General features: G+C 47.3%; 1 protein-coding gene and 1 pseudogene across 1 annotated transcript; one reads left to right on the forward strand and one right to left on the reverse strand.

Moving 5' to 3' along the window:
- Window positions 1–797: 797 nt before the first annotated feature.
- Window positions 798–2,002, reverse strand: LOC135529573 (THAP domain-containing protein 2-like). Its single transcript, XM_064958241.1, has 2 exons — window positions 1,875–2,002; window positions 798–1,241 (listed from the first exon to the last, which is right to left on the reverse strand). Exons 1-2 carry the CDS (start codon window positions 1,955–1,957, stop codon window positions 995–997), a joined length of 330 nt encoding a protein of 109 aa, XP_064814313.1. The 5' UTR covers window positions 1,958–2,002; the 3' UTR covers window positions 798–994.
- Window positions 2,003–2,074: 72 nt separating this feature from the next.
- LOC135529570 (tetratricopeptide repeat protein 17-like) lies at window positions 2,075–21,914 on the forward strand (annotated as a pseudogene).
- Window positions 21,915–22,427: the final 513 nt, after the last annotated feature.

Here is a 22,427-nt window from a genome sequence, read left to right on the forward strand (position 1 = left end):
GGCTGGCCCTCGCTACATATTCGTCGCCAGACCCACTGGCTCCAGGTCATCTACAAGTCCATGCTAGGTAAAGCTCCGCCTTATCTCAGTTCACTGGTCACGATGGCAACACCCACCCGTAGTACACACTCCAGCAGGTGTATCTCACTGATCATCCCTAAAGCCAACACCTCATTTGGCCGCCTTTTGTTCCAGTTCTCTGCTGCCTGTGACTGGAACGAATTGCAAAAATCGCTGAAGTTGGAGACTTATCTCCCTCACCAATTTCAAACATCTGCTATCTGAGCAGCTAACCGATCGCTGTACATAGTCTATCGGTAAATAGCCCACCCAATTTTACCTACCTCATCCCCATACTGTTTATATTTATTTACTTTTCTGCTCTTTTGCACACCAATATCTCTACCTGTACAAGCCCATCTGATCATTTATCACTCCAGTGTTAATATGCAAAATTGTAATTATTCGCCTACCTCCTCATGCCTTTTGCACACAATGTATATAGACATTTTTTTTCTACTGTGTTATTGACTTGTTAATTGTTTACTCCATGTGTAACTCTGTGTTGTCTGTTCACACTGCTATGCTTTATCTTGACCAGGTCGCATTTGCAAATGAGAACTTGTTCTCAACTAGCCTACCTGGTTAAATAAAGGTGAAATAAATAAAATAATGTTAAACAGCAACACCAATGGAAAACTGGTGTTACATTTTTCATATCCTTCAGAGTAAACAGCAACACCAATGGAAAACTGGTATGACATTTTTCATATCCTTCAGAGTAAACAGCAACACCAATGGAAAACTGGTAATACAGTTACATTTTTTTAATGTTGCATTTCTCACCAAGGTTACTCTTTTCCTCCTTCCGGCTGTTTTCTGAAACTACAAGAACTCAACAATAAAACACAAAGTTCAACTCAACCAACAAAGCCAAAGCACGTTTCAAGAATCCCTCATATGTTAAATTCACAACCGCCAGACTCAGTTTGGTCTAATAGTTTAAATGAAAACAACACACCTGCCTCAATTGACTAAATACCTTTTTTTGTAGGTGACTAGGAAAGGCAAAGATAGTTGGTATTGCATCATCACGTAAACGCACTGTCTGCCCAGTTCTATCCATGCACCTCTCCTCAAAATGCTCTGAGCACAGTAAGGAATGAGGGGTTGGCTGCCAGTCTTTCCATTTCATCTGACCCACCCACTCTTTTATTCGTTTAGGATCACGCTTTGGAAAGCTGTTAACATAGGAAAAATGTTAAAAGAACAAAATGTAAACAACAGGGCAATCTGTGATTGTAACATACATTTTTTGACTTTTAAATTAATTATATATAACCATTGATTCTTGAAGAATATAACTTATAAATGCACCATGAGCTTAGTTCAACTGTCATACCCCATCAGAACCCAAAATATAAGTGTGTAATTGTAAACAAACACTTTATATCCTCACAACATTGCTAAAACTATCATTTTGACATCATGGATGGTCACTCTGGGCAGTCCTTGCATTCATAGCTATGTCTATGAATTTGACAGTCGTTACATTTCTCCAGCCCCATCCCTCATGTATTTACCAAAATCAGTGGCTAGGCTTTGTTATTGTTATAAATGCTAATCGAAAAAGACAGGGATGAAACAGCGAGCACTTAGGCCGGGGTACTAAGGGGTGTTCATTTGCTTAGAAGTTACACGTTCTTTATGATAAGATAAATAACATTTATGTCACATTCGTCTAAATCAAGGTATAGCCGATGTATTACTGGAAATCGTAAGCTAGCTACACAAGCTAACCAAGCACTGTAGCTAACGTAAGCTGACGAGCTAGCTGGCCAAATGTCGACGTTAATCAGATGCTGAAAGCCTACCTGTGAAATGTAACCTTGTTTGTTTTATGTTTAACATTTTTAAACGTATTCCTACAGTTGAAAGCTGAACAACGCCCTGGCATTTTTACTCGGTAGCTAGTTTTAGCTAACAACTATTATACCAAGGAATATAAAAAATAAACAAGGAAGTGACACACAGGAAGTTAACTTTTTTCGGCTTCTTCTTCTGCCACAACACATCTGTAAAGAAGACAGAAAAATGGCGGACCTCAGGAAAATCAGTTCTGGGTCTCTGCCCTATGTAAACGTTTCCCGAAAAGTGTCAGTTCAAGGGAAGATTTTTATCCTACTCTGTATAATATTGGCCGAACCCGGAGGAGCTACCACCCACTGGGTCGTCACTGAAGATGGAAAAATTCAACAGCAAGTACGTTAACGGCCCGTGTTTATAACCGTATGTTGCTAGCTAGGTAACGATTTTAACACATATAGGTAGAACCCGTTTCTTTGACTTTACTGTTGCTAACATTTACTAACACGGCTGAAGGCTCATACTAGCTTGTCAACCATCGATTGCCAATTAACTACTTTTATAAGTTCCTCTCTGGGACTTTTGCTAGCACAGTAATGCAGCAATGCTGACCCCCTAGATAAATAACGTTAGCTAAGTTAGTTAGAGAACGGGGTCTCTGGGTAAGCCAGAATTAACTTACATATTAGCTAGCTCTAACTAGCTAAAGGCATCCAATCATCCTAGAAAATCTGAAATAACGCAATCTAGTGATAGGTGATTGGTAGGTAGTAGGTTGCCAAGCTAGCTAATTAGCTACTGGGCTCAAAGATAATGGGCACAACAGAGCTGACAGACTCAGAGTCGGCACATCCAGCTAACTAGTAGTTCTGATGCAACCAATAGTTTTGACATCCAGCACAATGTCAAAACTCTCTTGGTTGCATCGAAGCTAAGTGAATTGAATGTAAAATTGTGCTTTGGGCTTGATGTAAGCCCATAAATAAAAGGGGTTTATGAAATAAAATATTATTTGATATAACCTTTGTAGCTATACACAACTAATCTAATGTATCCACTTACAAGTGATGTTTAGAAGGACTTTAAATGTTCAGACTATTTAGCCATTGACATTCTGTTCAGCTGTGGCCAAACTATCTAAAACGGATGGATTGGGAAAAAAACAAAGATTACCAACTGCTACTACTACGTAATTACGGTGTCAAATCAGCCAGGTTCCTCTGCCTCAATTCTGTTTTGATGCTGTCTCAATTCACGTGTACTGTGGTCAGCGGATTCAGAGGTCTTTAGTCTTTGGGGTCGAGTCATAGAGTGGAAACAGGTACTGTTTATTTAAAGACTAACATTTTCAGTTTTTTTGCAGGTTGACTCTCCTTTGAATCTTAAACATCCACATGACCTTGTCATCTTCATGCGACAGGAGACCCGTGTCAACTACCTGAAGAAGTTAGAGGTGATGATCATCTTTTAATGACTACCTCACAGTGCTCATAGCCTATTGCTCTACTTCCTGGTTTTACAATGTTAGTCCAAGGCCACTGTGTTAAACATCTATACTGCTGTGCTCTCCCTTACTTGAAAGATGCAATATCTCCAATATTCACAGCTTTTCAATAGTCATTTAATACTCATTGATTATTGAAGAATATATATTGGATCACATCAGATGGGACAACCTGTCTTCCTTTCTTTTGTCCCAGTGAGATATAGCATTGCTTCTAAATCAAGCCACACTGAAAGGTCTGAATCTCATGTCTCTGACCCCTGCTTTGTTCAGAAGCAGCTTGTCGCTCAGAAGATTCACATTGAGGAGAATGAGGACAGGGACACGGGCTTGGAGCAGAGACACTATAAAGAGGATGCCGACTGTGTCATGGCTAAAGTACCCCTGGGAGACTTGGATCTCTACGATGGTACCTACATCTCCCTGGAGAGTAAAGACATCAGGTAAGCCCAGGCTGTGCACTCTTGACCAATCAGTTGGTTGTTACTAATGTGCCCTCACATAACTCATTATCAAGGGGAAGCACTGATAAGGGATGTTGACATATGTCATCAGTGCCGTGTAACGAATCCATTGGTCGCGCTCCAAAACGGCTTCATCTTATCATTGACATTGACCGATGACATGAGTCATTTTTTGGGAGATTTTCAACAATATACACGCATCATGACACTACAGCACAAAACAAAATCAACTTTTATACAAACAAATATATATTTGTTTTAATTTAACATTTATTTAACTACGCAAGTCAGTTAAGAACAAATTCTTATTTACAATGACGGCCTAGGAACAGTGGGTTAGCTGCCTTGTTCAGGGGCAGAACGACATCTTTTTAGCTTGTCAGCTCAGGGATTCGATCTAGCAACCTTTCGGTAACTGGCCCAAGTCTCTAACCACTAGGCTACTTGCTGGTTACTGGCCCATCGCTCTAACCACTAGGCTACCTGCTGGTTACTTGCCCATCGCTCTAACCACTAGGCTACCTGCTGGTTACTGGCCCATAGCTCTAACCACTAGGCTACCTGCTGGTTACTGGCCCAAGTCTCTAACCACTAGGCTACTTGTTGGTTACTGGCCCAAGTCTCTAACCACTAGGCTACTTGCTGGTTACTGGCCCATCGCTCTAACCACTAGGCTACTTGCTGGTTACTGGCCCATCGCTCTAACCACTAGGCTACTTGCTGGTTACTGGCCCATCGCTCTAACCACTAGGCTACTTGCTGGTTACTGGCCCATCGCTCTAACCACTAGGCTACTTGCTGGTTACTGGCCCAAGTCTCTAACCACTAGGCTACCTGCTGGTTACTGGCCCATCGCTCTAACCACTAGGCTACCTGCTGGTTACTGGCCCATCGCTCTAACCACTAGGCTACCTGCTGGTTACTGGCCCATAGCTCTAACCACTAGGCTACTTGCTGATTACTGGCCCAAGTCTCTAACCACTAGGTTACCTGCTGGTTACTGGTCCAAGTCTCTAACCACTAGGTTACCTGCCGCCCACAAATAAACAATGGAAGTATTTACATACTGTCAGAAGTCATTATTAGAACACACAGTGATATTCAAACATTGGAGAACGTAGGGAGTTTACAAGAGGACAAGTATTCTTGATGACACCCTGGTGATGAGAAATCAGCGAAGATTTCTGATAGAATAAACCATGATGGCTTGTCTTTCAAATCTAGATCTGCATGTCCTACATCATCAGGCATTTTAAACAGCTACATGATACAAGTCAACCACTGGTTACCTTTCTCTTCTTGTTCCCCCTCTTCTGCTGGGCACTACACTAATTCTCCCTGGACCTTGACTATGGCTGTTTCTTTCAGCCCTGAGGATTACGTAGATTTTAGGTCCCCTCTACCCCCGGATCTGGAGAAGCCTGACTGTGCCAGAGTATTTGAGCTCCCATATAGTATCCACGGTTTCCAGCATCTCCGGGTGAGTTTGAAGGGGAAACCAAACCCGCTTGTTAATGTGATGACACATACTTGTCTGGATCTGTGCCATATATGTCTATGTTTTCCAGGGCGTGCAGGAACAGGTGAACCTCACATCTCCTCTGCTCTCTAAAGAGGACCCCATTTTTGGCTCCCTGTCCCACAAACTGGGCCGCAGCATGGATGAGGTGGGCCATCGCATCCAGCAGGGCCTGCTGAGGGTACGTTGTGCTCTATCGCCACTCTTCACACTCACCAACACTGTCTGGTCTGTTTTTATTGGTTTATATATAGCTGCATGGAATTACTTTAAACTTTTATGCACTGATTTGGTCAATGTTATAAATGGACAGTCACTGTTCTGGTTTGACTTTCATATAGTTCCCTTCTGATGACCTGTTTGTTGTGTTGTCCAGAACTCCTCATCCTGGGTGCTGTATAACCTGGCGTCGTTCTACTGGAGGATAAAGAATGAGCCCAGGCGGGCGGTGGACTGTGTGATCCGGGCCCTGCACTTCTCACCCAGGTACGAACAAAGGAAAACTCAGCCCCTGGCTTCAGCTTGTCAGGCATCAGGGTCATGTTCATTAGGACACATGATGTAAAGCACTTTGCAATGGAAAACTAAATGAGCCTTTCTTATTGGCCCTAGTATTCCATAATCCTAGTATTCCATAATGTTGTCTGCCCTTTGGTGGCCAATGAACATGTCCCAGCTATGGTTATTCAACATTCAAACAGTGGATCATATATGAGTTTTAAGTCCCATTCTCGTTGTCTGTTGTGTATCCAGGCAGCACAAGGACCTGGCCCTGGTGAACATGGCCAACATCCTGCACAGGGCCCACTTCTCTGCTGACGCTGCCATCGTGGCTCACACTGCCCTGGATTTGACCTCTGACCTTCTCACCAGCCACTACACCCTGGGCAACATCTACGCAGTGAGTTACAGCACCACTAGTAGATGCACTGAATACAACCCAGGAGATAACACGTTAAAGAGATTCCACTTGTTTCCAAGTTGGTTCCTGATGGAATACACACAAGACAGACAAAACCACAGAAAGATAGCTGTACGACATCATCATCTGGTTTCATCAACAGTTGCAGCTCTATCATTCCCTTTGAGGCACCATTCTACATCATGTGTCGTGAAACGGTACTAGCATCTATCAAGAGAAGAGCAGGGGTCCAAGCACTGACCCTTGAGGAACACCGAAGTCAGTTTTTAGGGATGTCTAATGACGATAAAGAAAGCAGGCATTAGGTGATTTAAACCAAATGTAGACTTTAAATAGAACACGTGGTTCTGCAACATTTGTTTCCACTACGTTTTAACATTTCTGGAGGGATGTTGACGTAGACTTGTGTTGGTATTTGTTCACATACAGTCTGCTTTTAATGTTTTCACTACATCGACACTTACAGTAGGATGATACACTGACAGGAGGCTTATACACTAGGCTGATGCACTGACAGGAGGCTTAGACACTAGGCTGATGCACTGACAGGAGGCTTATACACTAGGCTGATACACTGACAGGAGGCTTAGACACTAGGCTGATACACTGACAGGAGGCTTATACACTAGGCTGATACACTGACAGGAGGCTTAGACACTAGGCTGATACACTGACAGGAGGCTTAGACACTAGGCTGATACACTGACAGGAGGCTTAGACACTAGGCTGATACACTGACAGGAGGCTTAGACACTAGGCTGATACACTGACAGGAGGCTTAGACACTAGGCTGATACACTGACAGGAGGCTTATACACTGACAGGAGGCTTAGACACTAGGCTGATACACTGACAGGAGGCTTATACACTGACAGGAGGCTTAGACACTAGGCTAGACACTAGGCTGATAGGCTTGCACTGACAGGAGGCTTAGACACTAGGCTGATGCACTGACAGGAGGCTTAGACACTAGGCTGATACACTGACAGGAGGCTTAGACACTAGGCTGATACACTGACAGGAGGCTTAGACACTAGGCTGATACACTGACAGGAGGCTTAGACACTAGGCTGATACACTAGGCTGATACACTGACAGGAGGCTTATACACTAGGCTGATACACTGACAGGAGGCTTATACACTAGGCTGATGCACTGACAGGAGGCTTAGACACTAGGCTGATGCACTGACAGGAGGCTTATACACTAGGCTGATACACTGACAGGAGGCTTAGACACTAGGCTGATACACTGACAGGAGGCTTAGACACTAGGCTGATACACTGACAGGGGGCTTAGACACTAGGCTGATACACTGACACTTCGATTTTTTTACAAAACTGGAGTATAGCAATAATTTCTCCAACAGTTATGCAGTGAATATGGATGTAGGATGTGACTGCAGTGCTTGTTGGCATGGTTTTCTTCAGGTGCTCAGGAAGTGTATTCCTGCTGATTTATTGTCAATGTTACCGGCCCTGACCTTCAGTTCTCTCTCCATTTATACTAGACGAGTGAATCATCTCTAATAGATTATTTATCTCTGTCTGTCTCTACCTCCTGTCCTCTATCCTCTTTGTCTTTAGATGCTGGGGGAGTATAACCACTCAGTGCTGTGCTATGAGCAGGCTCTCCAGGCCCAGCTGGGTTTTGAGCAGGCCCTGAGGAGGAAGCACGCTGTCCTCTGTCAGCAGAAACTGGAGCAGCGCCTGGAGGCCCAACACAGGTAAAGGCACAGCGCCTCACTGCTCAGGGTGTGGTTAGGATCATAGAGAGTGAGGAACCATTTTGAAGGGGATTTGATGGGAAGGGAAGTATTGTTGTGGACACAGACTTCCTCTTCATGTGGCACAGGTTACAATGCTGAAAATAACCTGAGTCGACAAAATATTATGAACACCTGCTCTTTCCATGACAGACCGACCAGGGAATCCAGGTGAAAGCTGTGATCTCTTATTGATGTCACTTGTTAAATCCACTTCTATCAGCGTAGATGAAGGAGAGGAGACGGGTTAAAAGAAGAATTCTTAAGCCTTGTGACAGTTCTGACATGGATTGTGTATGTGTGCCGTTGAGGGTAAAGACAAAAGATTTTGTCTTTGTGTCAAGAACTGCAATTTATTTTTATTTATTTTACTAGGCAAGTCAGTTAAGAACAAATTCTTATGTTCAATGACGGCCTAGGAACAGTGGGTTAACTGCCTGTTCAGGGGCAGAACGACAGATTTTGTACCATGTCAGCTCGGGAATTTGAACTTGCAACCTTTCGGTTACTAGTCCAATCCTCTAACCACTAGGCTACACTGCCGTCCCTGCTGTGTTTTTCACGCCCAACAGTTTCCTGTGTGTATACAGAATGGTGTACCACCCAAAGGACATCCAGTCAACTTGACACAACTGTGGGAAGCATTGGAGTCAACATGGGTCAGCATCCCTGTGGAACGCTTTCAACACCTTGTAGAGTCCCTGTGGAACGCTTTCAACACCTTGTAGAGTCCCTGTGGAACGCTTTCAACACCTTGTAGCGTCCATGCCCCGACGAATTGAGTCTGTTCTGAGGGCAATGGGAGCCACTCAATATTAGGAAGGTGTTCTTAATGTTTTGTACACTCGGTGTATAACAGCACAGTGACCTGTCAGTAGGCCTCTGGCTAGCTATATGTGTTCTGTCACACCCCCAGGTCTCTGCAGCGCACGCTGAACGAGCTGAAGGAATACCAGAAACAGCATGACCACTACCTGCGCTTTCAACACCTTGTAGAGTCCCAGCACCTTGTAGAGGCCCTGGACAAATACAAGCTACTGCAGGAAGAGCAGATCCTCCGCAACATCATCCACGAGACCCAGATGGCCAAGGAGGCACAGCTGGGTGAGATACTATACACGCACGCACGCACGCGCACGCACGCACGCACACTCACACGCAATATATACTCACAGCAATATATACTCACACACACACACTTGCACACAATATATACGCACACACACTCACACACAATAAACACACACACTCGCACACAATATACACACACAGTCACATGCAATACACACACTTGAACATTTTGATTTGAGTTTTATATAAATGAATATGTCCATTTAGAGATGGGCAGTTAATTCTGTCTATTCACCTTGGTAAACATAAAATAGTGCATCAATAATGAGTTGTTTTGTTCAGGCAACCACCAGATGTGTCGTCTGGGCCAACAACAGAGCAGCCTGTTCTGCCCCTTGACCTGCCGGTGCGTTATCACCGTGGAGACCTGTTTGAGCACGTCCACCACATCCAGTTTGGAGAGGAGGTCTCTGTGGCGGGCAGCGTTGCTCTGGTGTCGGAGCCAAGCACCAACCAGACCACCAGCTCACACCTCCACCCCTCTGTGTCCGGAGACCCTGAGCCTGCAGCCCTCTGGGGCCACCAGGCCTCCCCACCGAAGTGAGTTCAAACTGTGTGTGTGTGTGTGGCAGGATTTATTAGTGTGTGTGGATAGTGGGCTTTGTGCTGTGTTTGGCAGGACAGTCTAAAGGTTCTGTGGAGTTGACTGCGTGTGTTTTGTCTGTAGGACATTCAGAGGCTGCTGTGGCCTCGGAGGGCAGACTGTGCTGATGAGTTTCCTGTCATCCCCCCGCCCACCTACTACCCACCTTCTACCTCCCACCTGAGACACAGGGCCCCAGGTTAGTGTGTTAGACGCTGGGCCCCGGGTTAGTGTGTTAGACAGCTGGGCCCCGGGTTAGAGTGTTAGACGCTGGGCCCCGGGTTAGCGTGTTAGACGCTGGGCCCCGGGTTAGTGTGTTAGACACTGGGCCCCGGGTTAGTGTGTGGAGACGCTGGGCCCCGGGTTAGTGTGTTAGGACGCTGGGCCCCGGGTTAGTGTGTTAGACACGCTGGGCCCCGGGTTAGTGTGTTAGACACAGGGCCCCGGGTTAGTGTGTTAGACACAGGGCCCCGGGTTAGTGTGTTAGACACTGGGCCCCGGGTTAGTGTGTTAGACACTGGGCCCCGGGTTAGTGTGTTAGACGCTGGGCCCCGGGTTAGTGTGTTAGACGCTGGGCCCCGGGTTAGTGTGTTAGACACAGGGCCCCGGGTTAGTGTGTTAGACACTGGGCCCCGGGTTAGCGTGTTAGACACTGGGCCCCAGGTTAGCGTGTTAGACACAGGGCCCCGGGTTAGTGTGTTAGACACAGGGCCCCGGGTTAGTGTGTTAGACACAGGGCCCGGGTTAGTGTGTTAGACACAGGGCCCCGGGTTAGCGTGTTAGACGCTGGGCCCCGGGTTAGCGTGTTAGACGCTGGGCCCCGGGTTAGCGTGTTAGACGCTGGGCCCCGGGTTAGCGTGTTAGACGCTGGGCCCCGGGTTAGTGTGTTAGACACTGGGCCCCGGGTTAGCGTGTTAGACGCTGGGCCCCGGGTTAGCGTGTTAGACACTGGGCCCCGGGTCAGCGTGTTAGACACTGGGCCCCGGGTCAGCGTGTTAGACACTGGGCCCCGGGTCAGCGTGTTAGACACTGGGCCCCGGGTCAGCGTGTTAGACACTGGGCCCCGGGTCAGCGTGTTAGACACTGGGCCCGGGTCAGCGTGTTAGACACTGGGCCCCGGGTTAGCGTGTTAGACACTGGGCCCCGGGTTAGCGTGTTAGACACTGGGCCCCGGGTTAGCGTGTGCCAGGTTGTTTGTATATGCTACCTTTTTGTGCCAGTTTCTAACATGGTGTGTGTTGTATCTTGAAGCCGTGTGTGTGCTGGACGATTGTGTTGACTCGTAGAGCCTCTTCCTCAGCATGGTTTGCGTAACATGTATGATATGACATTCATGTATTTGCTAATCTGTGTTCAGCCTCCAGACGGTGCTGTACGGTACCGGACCCCCTCCCTCCTCCCTGGCTTCTCCAGACTGTGGCCCTGTGCTCCAGCCCCCTCCAGCTGACCTGCCTGCTTCTGTGGGCTGGACCTTGGAGGACAAGGAGCTGCCAGACCCCCACGCCACCCAGGTCAGTGCGTGTGTTGGATAGGTGGTCTGTAACATCAACATATTTTAGAGACTGGACTTTGGATTCAATACAATACCATCTTTATTAATCCATTATACAGAGACAACAGAAATGTGTTTTCTGTCACAGTACCCATCTTCACCACTGGGAGCACCACTGAGTCAGCCACAGAGCTGCCCCACTGGAGCAGGGTTGAAGTGTGTCACTGTGCGCTGATCCTGTGTGTGTGTGTGTGTGTGTGTGTGCAGGTACTGCTGTCTCGCAGCAGAGGCTGGAGTTTGGAGCAGGCTGGTGCCAGTATAGCCCGAGCCATGAAGAAGGTGAGCGCCGTAGAACAGAGAAGCGTCGTTTCATATCAGAAATATCCTCCACTACTGTCCTGAGAAATGCGATGGCTTTGGGCTGTTCTGTCAGAATAAACAGCCACAGTTGTAATAGGAAATGATCCGTCTTCAGACCGTGTAAATCCTCCTCTCCTCCAGGATAGCGCCCCTGGCTGGTTGCTCCAGAACGAGGCGGCGTTGTTCTGGCGGGCGAAGGGTAACGGTACCAGCTCGCTGCAGTGTCTGCGCCACTCCCTGGCCTCGGCTCCGCCCACCCAGCGCCACCTGCCCCTCGTCAACGCTGCCAATCTGCTTCTGCGCCACGGCCTCAGCGCGCACGCACACACTCTGCTGGAGGACGCCCTGGCACTCAACGCCTCTGAGGTACACACACTTTTAACTACTTTATTTAAATCCACAAATCACATTACATTCGAGAAGGATGGAAACATTTCAAAGGTCTTTGTATGCGTGGCCACTGAAGGATACAGAAAGCACCTTGTTCTTCAGACAGCCGACAGGAACAGCTGACAAAGAGCAGTTCCTAGCCCGCTGCTTTGCTCCAGTCTTAGGCAGGCCTGCAGGCCACGCACTGTTAGGTGTTGTACCTGGCTGAGACTGCCAAATATCAGGACTAGTTACAGCTTGCAGCTATATCTGAGGCTGTTCTAGTAGGATACGGTGGACTGGTATTTCAGCAATGGTCTGCTCCACGTAACAATCAAATCACACTCTGCTGGAGGACGCCTTGGTTCTCAACACCTCCGAGGTGTACACACACACACACACACTCCTTTTCTTACATTCATGTTCCTGTTCTTGCATGACATATATCCCGAGTGGCGCAGCGGTCTAAGGCACTGCGTCTCGGCGCAAGAGACGTCACTACAATCCCGGGTTCGAATCCAGGCTGTATCACATCTGGCCGGGATAGGGAGTCCCATAGGGTGGCGCACAATTGGCCCAGCGTTGGCCGGGGTAGGCCGTCATTGTAAATAAGAATTTGTTGTTGTTTGACTTGCCTAGTTAAATAAAGGTTAAATTAAACCAGTTATAAAATGTCATACAGCACCCTTAGGAGTTGTCCACAGTGTCCTCTAATGGGATGTAATGATGTCCACAGTGTCCTCTAATGGGATGTAATGATGTCCACAGTGTCCTCTAATGGGATGTAATGATGTCCACAGTGTCCTCTAATGGGATGTAATGATGTCCACAGTGTTCTCTAATGGGATGTAATGATGTCCACAGTGTTCTCTAATGGGATGTAATGATGTCCACAGTGTTCTCTAATGGGATGTTATATAATGATGTCCACAGTGTTCTCTAATGGGATGTTATATAATGATATCCACAGTCTGGTCCCAATGGGATGTTATATAATGATATCCACAGTATGGTCCTAATGGAATGTTATATAATGATATCCACAGTATGGTCCTAATGGGATGTTATATAATGATGTCCACAGTATGGTCCTAATGGGATGTTATATAATGATATCCACAGTATGGTCCCAATGGGATGTTATATAATGATATCCACAGTATGGTCCTAATGGGATGTTATATAATGATATCCACAGTATGGTCCCAATGGGATGTTATATAATGATATACACAGTATGGTCCTAATGGGATGTTATATAATGATATACACAGTATGGTCCTAATGGGATGTTATATAATGATATCCACAGTATGGTCCCAATGGGATGTTATATAATGATATACACAGTATGGTCCCAATGGGTTGTTATATAATGATATCCACAGTATGGTCCCAAGTTTGGTCCTAATGGGATGTTATATAATGATATCCACAGTATGGTCCTAATGGGATGTTATATAATGATATACACAGTATGGTCCCAATGGGATGTTATATAATGATATCCACAGTATGGTCCTAATGGGATGTTATATAATGATATCCACAGTATGGTCCTAATGGGATGTTATATAATGATATACACAGTCTGGTCCCAATGGGTTGTTATATAATGATATCCACAGTATGGTCCTAATGGGATGTTATATAATGATATACACAGTATGGTCCTAATGGGATGTTATATAATGATATACACAGTCTGGTCCTAATGGGATGTTATATAATGATATCCACAGTATGGTCCTAATGGGATGTTATATAATGATATCCACAGTATGGTCCTAATGGGATGTTATATAATGATATCCACAGTATGGTCCTAATGGGATGTTATATAATGATATCCACAGTATGGTCCTAATCCACAGTATGGTCCTAATGGGATGTTATGTAATGATATCCACAGTATGGTCCTAATGGGATGTTATGTAATGATATCCACAGTATGGTCCCAATGGGATGTTATATAATGATATCCACAGTATGGTCCTAATCCACAGTATGGTCCCAATGGGATGTTATATAATGATATCCACAGTATGGTCCCAATGGGATGTTATATAATGATATCCACAGTATGGTCCCAATGGGATGTTATATAATGATATCCACAGTATGGTCCTAATCAGTATGGTCCCAATGGGATGTTATATAATGATATCCACTGTATGATCCTAATCCACAGTATGGTCCCAATGGGATGTTATATAATGATATCCACTGTATGATCCTAATGGGATGTTATATAATGATATCCACAGTATGGTCCTAATCCACAGTATGGTCCTAATGGGATGTTATATAATGATATCCACAGTATGGTCCTAATGGGATGTTATATAATGATATCCACAGTATGGTCCTAATCCACAGTATGGTCTTAATGGGATGTTATATAATGATATCCACAGTATGGTCCTAATGGGATGTTATATAATGATATCCACAGTATGGTCCTAATGGGATGTTATATAATGATATCCACAGTATGGTCCTAATGGGATGTTATGTAATGATATCCACAGTATGGTCCTAATGGGATGTTATATAATGATATCCACAGTATGGTCCTAATGGGATGTTATATAATGATATCCACTGTATGGTCCTAATCCACTGTCTGGTCCTAATGGGATGTTATATAATGATATCCACAGTTTGGTCCTAATGGGATGTTATATAATGATATCCACAGTATGGTCCTAATGGGATGTTATATAATAATATCCACAGTATGGTCCCAATGGGATGTTATATAATGATATCCACAGTATGGTCCTAATCCACAGTATGGTCCTAATGGGATGTTATATAATGATATCCATTCTAATGACTGTTTCCCTGCTCTCCTCTGGTCCCCTGGCAGCCCCACACTCTCCTGAGCCTGGTGAGCGTGAATTTGGCCCAGGGCAACGTGACGGGCGCCCTGGACCTGTTCCGCCAGACCCTGGCTCTCTCTGCCAGTTGTGCCCAGTGCCGTGCCAGCCTGCCCCTTCTGCGATGCCTGCAGTTCTACCCCTTCCTATACAACCTGCAGCGCTCGCCATGTCCGCGTGAGTGCCCCGGTTCACCTCTCATGCCATACTTTATTGTCCATTGTTGTGGAAATTAATTTGGGAGGACTGGGATAAGTCGTACTTGGCTTATTTTATTGTCAGTACCAACCTTCCCCTTTTGACCTCTGTCTGTCTTGTGTAAGTGGTGACAGTGTTGTAAATTCAAACTTTGACCCCTGTCTGACTATCTTGTCTAGAGGCTTTAATATTAATCAGGTGATCAGCTGTAGTATTGGAGATAGACCTGGAATCTATCTGCAGTCCGCCCTCTGGTTTCTCTCTTTCTGTGTCTCTCTCTCTTTCTGTGTCTCTCTCTCTTTCTGTGTCTCTCTTTCTGTGTCTCTCTGTCTTTCTGTGTCTCTCTCTTCTGTGTCTCTCTCTCTTTCTGTGTTTCTCTCTTCTGTGTGTCTCTCTCTTTCTGTCTCTCTCTCTCTCTCTTTCTGTCTCTCTCTCTCTCTTTCTGTGTCTCTCTCTGTCTCTCTCTCTCTGTCTCTGCTCTCCTCTGTCTCTCTCTTCTCTGTCTCTCTCTCTCTGTCTCTCTCTCTCTTCTTTCTGTGTCTCTCTGTGATTTGTGTCTCTCTCTCTCTTTCTGTGTGTCTCTCTCTCTCTTTCTGGTGTCTCTCTCTCTCTTTCTGTTCTGTCTCTTTCTGTGTGTCTCTCTCTCTTCTCTTTCTGTGTCTCTTCTTTCTGTGTCTCTCTCTTTCTCTCTTTCTGTCTCTCTCTCTCTCTTTCTCTCTTTCTCTTCTCTCTTTCTCCTTTCTGTGTCTCTCTTTCTGTTTCTCTCTAGAATGTGGAGTCTCTCTCTCTCTCTCTCTCTTTCTGTGTCTCTTTCTGAGGAAAGTGTTTTAAGTGGAGTGGAAATGTTCCTCTCAATAATTGAAGCTGTTATAAATAGTCCAGCTGCTGCTGCTTTTTAAAAAGTCTATATCTGCCAATCAGACGCCAACTCTCTCACCATGTTTAGAACCTCCACACACACACTTTCTATGTAGAGGTGAAAAGGTGCAGGGTTACAAGAGAGACCCGTCTCCACTATGATGTCCAGTTCTGGTTTCTGTATTTGTTGCTTGAACGTCCTGCACATGGTTGGAAGGTCAGTGTGTGTGTGCTGATGGCTGCTTGTGTGCTGTGTGTGTGTGTGTGTGTCAACAGAGGGTGCTTTGTGTGTCGGTGAGGAGGATGTGACTCTACATCTAGATGAATGGGAGGCTGGCAGTAGACAGAAGCAGCAGGAGGACCCCACCACCACAGCTGCCCAGGCTCTGCCTGTCTCCACAGTGGAGGAGGCCCTCCTGTTTGAGAGTAAGACCCTTGTGATTTGGACTATGTATGAAATCAAATGAACAGAACTGTTCATGGAGTTATGCTCAAACATCTGGTTCTGTTCATTAGGGCACTGTAGCAAAACGTTTTGCAATGGAAAAACTACATGTCATGTTAAACCCTCCCTGTTTCTGTCCGTTTTCTTCCGTTTGGTACCTAATGAACAGGACCCTGCCTTTCTGTTTGTAACAGAGGTGGTGCTGGACAGTAACGGCTCTGGAGAGGCAAGCCAACAGCCTGGAGGAGGAGAGAGGGATGAGGAGGAGTGGCAGCTGAAGGAGGAGCTGATGGGGGCCTTCGAGGGGGCTCTGGACGTAGGGGGCAAGCGGGGCGACCTGAGGGGCATCCGCGTGCTGAAGAACGACCGGGTGATGGGAGCGGACCGGGGCGGAGGAGGGCCATGCTGTCCGGGAACTGATGAGGATGACAGACAGGGGGCTGAGTGGGTAGGTGTCCTTGTCCTGAGTAACTACCATGATGTAATATAGAGACAGACAGGGGGCTGAGTGGTACATGTCCTGTCCTGAGTAACTACCATGATGTAATATAGAGACAGACAGGGGCTGAGTGGTACATGTCATGTCCTGAGTAACTACCATGATGTAATATAGAGACAGACAGGGGGCTGAGTGGTACATGTCCTGTCCTGAGTAACTACCATGATGTAATATAGAGACAGACAGGGGGCTGAGTGGTACATGTGTCCTGTCCTGAGTAACTACCATGATGTAATATAGAGACAGACAGGGGGCTGAGTGGTACATGTCCTGTCCTGAGTAACTACCATGATGTAATATAGAGACAGACAGGGGGCTGAGTGGTACATGTCCTGTCCTGAGTAACTACCATGATGTAGTATAGAGACAGACAGGGGGCTGAGTGGTACATGTCCTGTCCTGAGTAACTACCATGATGTAGTATAGAGACAGACAGGGGGCTGAGTGGGTAGGTGTCCTGTCCTGAGTAACTACCATGATGTAATATAGAGACAGACAGGGGGCTGAGTGGGTACATGTCCTGTCCTGAGTAACTACCATGATGTAGTATAGAGACAGACAGGGGGCTGAGTGGGTAGGTGTCCTGTCCTGAGTAACTACCATGATGTAGTATAGAGACAGACAGGGGGCTGAGTGGTACATGTCCTGAGTAACTACCATGATGTAATATAGAGACAGACAGGGGGCTGAGTGGGTAGGTGTCCTGTCCTGAGTAACTACCATGATGTAATATAGAGACAGACAGGGGGCTGAGTGGTACATGTCCTGTCCTGAGTAACTACCATGATGTAATATAGAGACAGACAGGGGGCTGAGTGGTACATGTCCTGTCCTGAGTAACTACCATGATGTAATATAGAGACAGACAGGGGGCTGAGTGGTACATGTCCTGTCCTGAGTAACTACCATGATGTAATATAGAGACAGACAGGGGGCTGAGTGGGTAGGTGTCCTGTCCTGAGTAACTACCATGATGTAGTATAGAGACAGACAGGGGGCTGAGTGGTACATGTCCTGTCCTGAGTAACTACCATGATGTAATATAGAGACAGACAGGGGGCTGAGTGGTACATGTCCTGTCCTGAGTAACTACCATGATGTATAAAAAGTTCTGTCCAAACAGTAGCCAGGCCCCAGCCCAACATCCCCCCCCCTCTCTGTGTTCCTGGTCCTCCACAGATCACATTCCAGGTGAAGCGTGTGAGGAAGCCCAAGGCGGACAGCCCTGAGGTCTGGGGCAGTGCTGAGGACACCCTGCAGGGGGAGACACTGCTCCCTGGAGGCCACTCTGTCCTGGAGATCAGTGGCCCCACCATCCCGTCCCCTGGGCCCTCAGGTAATAAACAGCCTGCATGCTCACAGACAAACTCACAGTAACAATCTCTATTGTATTTACTTGACTCCTCGTGTCCTCTCGCCGCCTCCTCAAAACCCATTGGAGAAGAAGGCCAGTTGGGAGGGACCTCAACTTTAACATCCAATGGGTTCTGAGAAGGATGCGAGGAATCAAGGAAATACAATTTGAGATTCTCCCATAAAGACAGTTATTTTAGTCATCATCATTGAAGAAAGTGTGTGTGTGCAGGGCGATGGAGGGACTACACCGGTCTGGGCTGGCCGGGGCCAGAGGAGTGCCAGAGAACACGCAGGGTCGACCTCACCACCGTGGCCAGTACCTGGCTGGCCGTGTCTGCCAAGAACATCGAGTCAGTACCAACCTTCCCCTTTGACCTCTGTCTGTCTTGTGTAAGGGGTTAGGACAGTGTTGTAAATTCAACCTTTCAACTCTGTCTGGTTATAACATAACTATATATAGTGTGTGACAGTGGTTTCCCAACCCTCCCCTGGGAATCTACCTCCCGGTCCACATTGTTCCAACCCTCCCCTGGGGAATCTACCTCCCGGTCCACATTGTTCCAACCCTCCCCTGGGGAATCTACCCCCGGTCCACATTGTTCCAACCCTCCCCTGGGGATTCGACCTCCCGGTCCACATTGTTCCAACCCTCCCCTGGGGAATCTACCTCCCGGTCCACATTGTTCCAACCCTGCACTGACAGCTGATTCAACTAACTAATAAACTAGTAAAATGTTGACTGCCACTGAAGTCAGTTTGGATTCACTTTATTAGGACTTAAAGGGATAGTTGAAGATTTAAACTCTTAAAAAAATATATATATTTACACTGTTAAGATGAACTCTTGGATACCATTTGTATGTCTCTGTGCCATATGAAGCACGGTCGTGTCTGGAGCCATTGCTCACTAGCCCAGTGACAGGAAGTCTACTGTAGCAACTAGCATAAAACTACCCTCAACTTCCTTCAAACTGTACACATAACATTGGTAACCATGACTTCATCTGACTCTGGCGAAGGAGGAGTTCAAAATTTTGGCAAAATAAATATCTTCTTTACATCCAAAGCCACTTTTTAATTAGAAAAATGTCTAAAGTTCTATTCCCCCCTCCCTCGCTGTTCTCTCGTTTCCCCCCTCCCCCGCTGTTCTCTCGTTTTCCCCTCCGCTGTTCTCTCGTTTCCCCCCTCCCTCCGCAGCATCACAGAACACATAGACTTCACCACTCCACTCCAGGAGCCTGCGGTGGAGCCATTGTGCAACGCCAACCTGGCTGCCAGCATGCACACCCTGGACCACCTGGCTGGCGTGGCCAACCGCGCCGCCATCCACTACACAACTCAGAGAGGTAGGGAGAGAGTCAACTCAGAGAGGTAGGAGACAGAGAGAGACTACTCTGAGAGGGAGGGGGCAGGAGAGTACTCTGAGAGGGAGGGGGCAGAGAGTCTACTCTGAGAGGGAGGGGGCAGGAGAGTACTCTGAGAGGGAGGGGGCAGAGAGAGTCTACTCTGAGAGGGAGGAGAGAGTCTACTCTGAGAGGGAGGGGGCAGAGAGAGTCTACTCTGAGAGGGAGGGGGCAGAGAGAGTCTACTCTGAGAGGGAGGGGGCAGAGAGAGTCTACTCTGAGAGGGAGGGGCAGAGAGAGTCTACTCTGAGAGAGGAGAGGGGAGAGAGTCTACTCTGAGAGGAGGGGCAGAGAGTCTACTCTGAGAGGGAGGGGGCAGAGAGAGTCTACTCTGAGAGGGAGGGGCAGAGAGAGTCTACTCTGAGAGGGAGGGGGCAGAGAGAGACTCTGAGGGAGGGGCAGAGAGAGTCTACTCTGAGAGTCTACTCTGGAGGGGGCAGAGAGAGTCTACTCTGAGAGGGAGGGGGCAGAGAGAGTCTACTCTGAGAGGGAGGGGGCAGAGAGAGTCTACTCTGAGAGGGAGGGGGCAGAGAGAGTCTACTCTGAGAGGGAGGGGGCAGAGAGAGTCTACTCTGAGAGGGAGGGGCAGAGGGAGTCTACAGAGAGAGTCTACTCTGAGAGGGAGGGGGCAGAGAGAGTCTACTCTGAGAGGGAGGGGGCAGAGAGAGTCTACTCTGAGAGGGAGGGGGCAGAGAGAGTCTACTCTGAGAGGGAGGGGGCAGAGTTTCTCACATCTCACCAGTCTCTATCATTTCACTGTTCTGCCATGATCCTCAACCAGATATCCGTTTGTCATTCAGGTTCTACAGAATCTGGGCAAAGATAAGTTCTCCCCTCAGTCCTTTGAGCAGGTGGGCACGCGCATCGCCAAGGTCTTGGAGAAGGTAGGTGTTTGTGGAGGTGGCAGCTTCCCGTCAGGCTATTCTACAACCCTGTTTCACCCAAATCACAGCATCTTCTGGCAGTATAAAGATCAATAAAATCCTGCAGACAAATGAAAGTCTCTCCTCTCCTGAGCAGAACCAGACATCGTGGGTCTTGTCCAGCATGTCTGCTCTCTACTGGAGGGTGAAGGGTCAGGGCAAGAGGGCCATCGACTGCCTACGCCAAGCCCTCCACTACGCCCCGCACCACATGAAGGTAACATGGACTGAGACTTGCCCAATAATAACACACACGTTTGTTTTCCTTTGCAAAACCTCTTTCTACTGTGTGAACTGCTGAACATGACCCTGTGCTTTAGGGCTGTGTGATGATTCAGTATCTCTCCCTCCTTCCCCGTCCTCCCTCTCAGGATGTACCTCTGATCAGCCTGGCCAACATCTTCCAGAACGCGCGGCTGTGGGAGGACGCTCTGACCGTGGCCCGCATGGCTGTGGAGATCGCCCCGCACTTCGTTGTCAACCACTTCACCCTCGCCAACGTCTACATCGCCATGGTGAGCCCACCACCATGGGAACGGACCAGCATTGTTGTCATGTCCTGGCCATGAGTCGTCTGGTTCAGGGTCTGTCGTCTGGTTCAGGGTCTGTCGTCTGGTTCAGGGTCTGTCGTCTGGTTCAGGGTCTGTCGTCTGGTTCAGGGTCTGTCGTCTGGTTCAGGGTCTGTCGTCTGGTTCAGGGTCTGCCGTCTGGTTCAGGGTCTGCCGTCTGGTTCAGGGTCAGGGTCTGCCGTCTGGCTCAGGGTCTGTCCCGTCTGGCTCAGGGTCTGCCTTGGTCTGGCTCAGGGTCTGGTTCAGGGTCTGTCGTCTGGCTCAGGGTCTGTCGTCTGGTTCAGGGTCTGCCGTCTGGTTCAGGGTCTGTCGTCTGGTTTAGGTGCTTCTGTCCTTCGTGTCAGTGGTTGTGAAGCAGGTTATTTATGCTGGTATTGGTAAGTGTGTGTGTCGTCTGGTTCAGGGTCTGGTTATGCTGGGTCTGTCGTCAGGTTGGGTCTGGTTCCAGGGTCTGTCTGCGTGTCAGGTGGGTGTGTTGAAGAATGCTAATGGTCTGTGTCAAATGATGACATGGGTATAAATTGTGGTAATTTGTGTAAATACTGATCAGTTGTATTTATTATTCCTTGTTCAGGGTCTGCCGTCTGGTGGGTCTGTGTCTGGTGGGTGTGTCCAGGAGGAGTTTGAGAAGGCCATGCGCTGGTATGAGTCCACTCTGGAGCTGCAGCCAGAGTTTGCCCCTGCCAAGTGACCGCCTGAGAACCATCCAGTGTTACCTGCTAACCAAGAAGGACCGGTCTACCCTGAGACTGACTCCACTGGGAGAAGCCCTCAGCACACACCCACCACACACATCAAAAACATAACTTACTGGTTACTCACAAGAAAGCGGTTGTTGGTTTTTTTTTAAGTCATTGCCATATAATTTATGTCCAAAGGAATCGGGGGTTCCATTGAGTGACCTCAGACTCTGGTCGTCTGTCGTCTGGTTCTTGGTCTGTCGTCTGGTTCTTGGTTGGGGGTAAAACCAACCACTTCCATTGGTCAATTCTATTAGGAAGCTTTGGGATGTATCCCGTCATTCAGCCTCCCTGTCCCAGGACTACAGTTTAGAAGCCCATGCATAGTCTCATCACTCTGCCTCCCTGTCCCATAGACTACAGTAAATTGCCCCTGCCAAGGACATCCTGGAGAGAACCATCCAGTGTTCCCCCATAGACTACAGTATAAGAGTCTCAGGACCAGCCTCCCTGTCCCATAGACTACAGTAAATGGAGAGCCCAGCATTGTCTCATCACTCAGCCTCCCTGTCCCATAGACTACAGTATAGAGTCTCATCACTCAGCAGTTGTTGACTTTTTTTTTTTTTTTCATTCAGT

This window comes from Oncorhynchus masou, unplaced genomic scaffold, assembly GCF_036934945.1.
Source record: "Oncorhynchus masou masou isolate Uvic2021 unplaced genomic scaffold, UVic_Omas_1.1 unplaced_scaffold_1186, whole genome shotgun sequence".
NCBI classification, from domain to species: domain Eukaryota; kingdom Metazoa; phylum Chordata; class Actinopteri; order Salmoniformes; family Salmonidae; genus Oncorhynchus; species Oncorhynchus masou.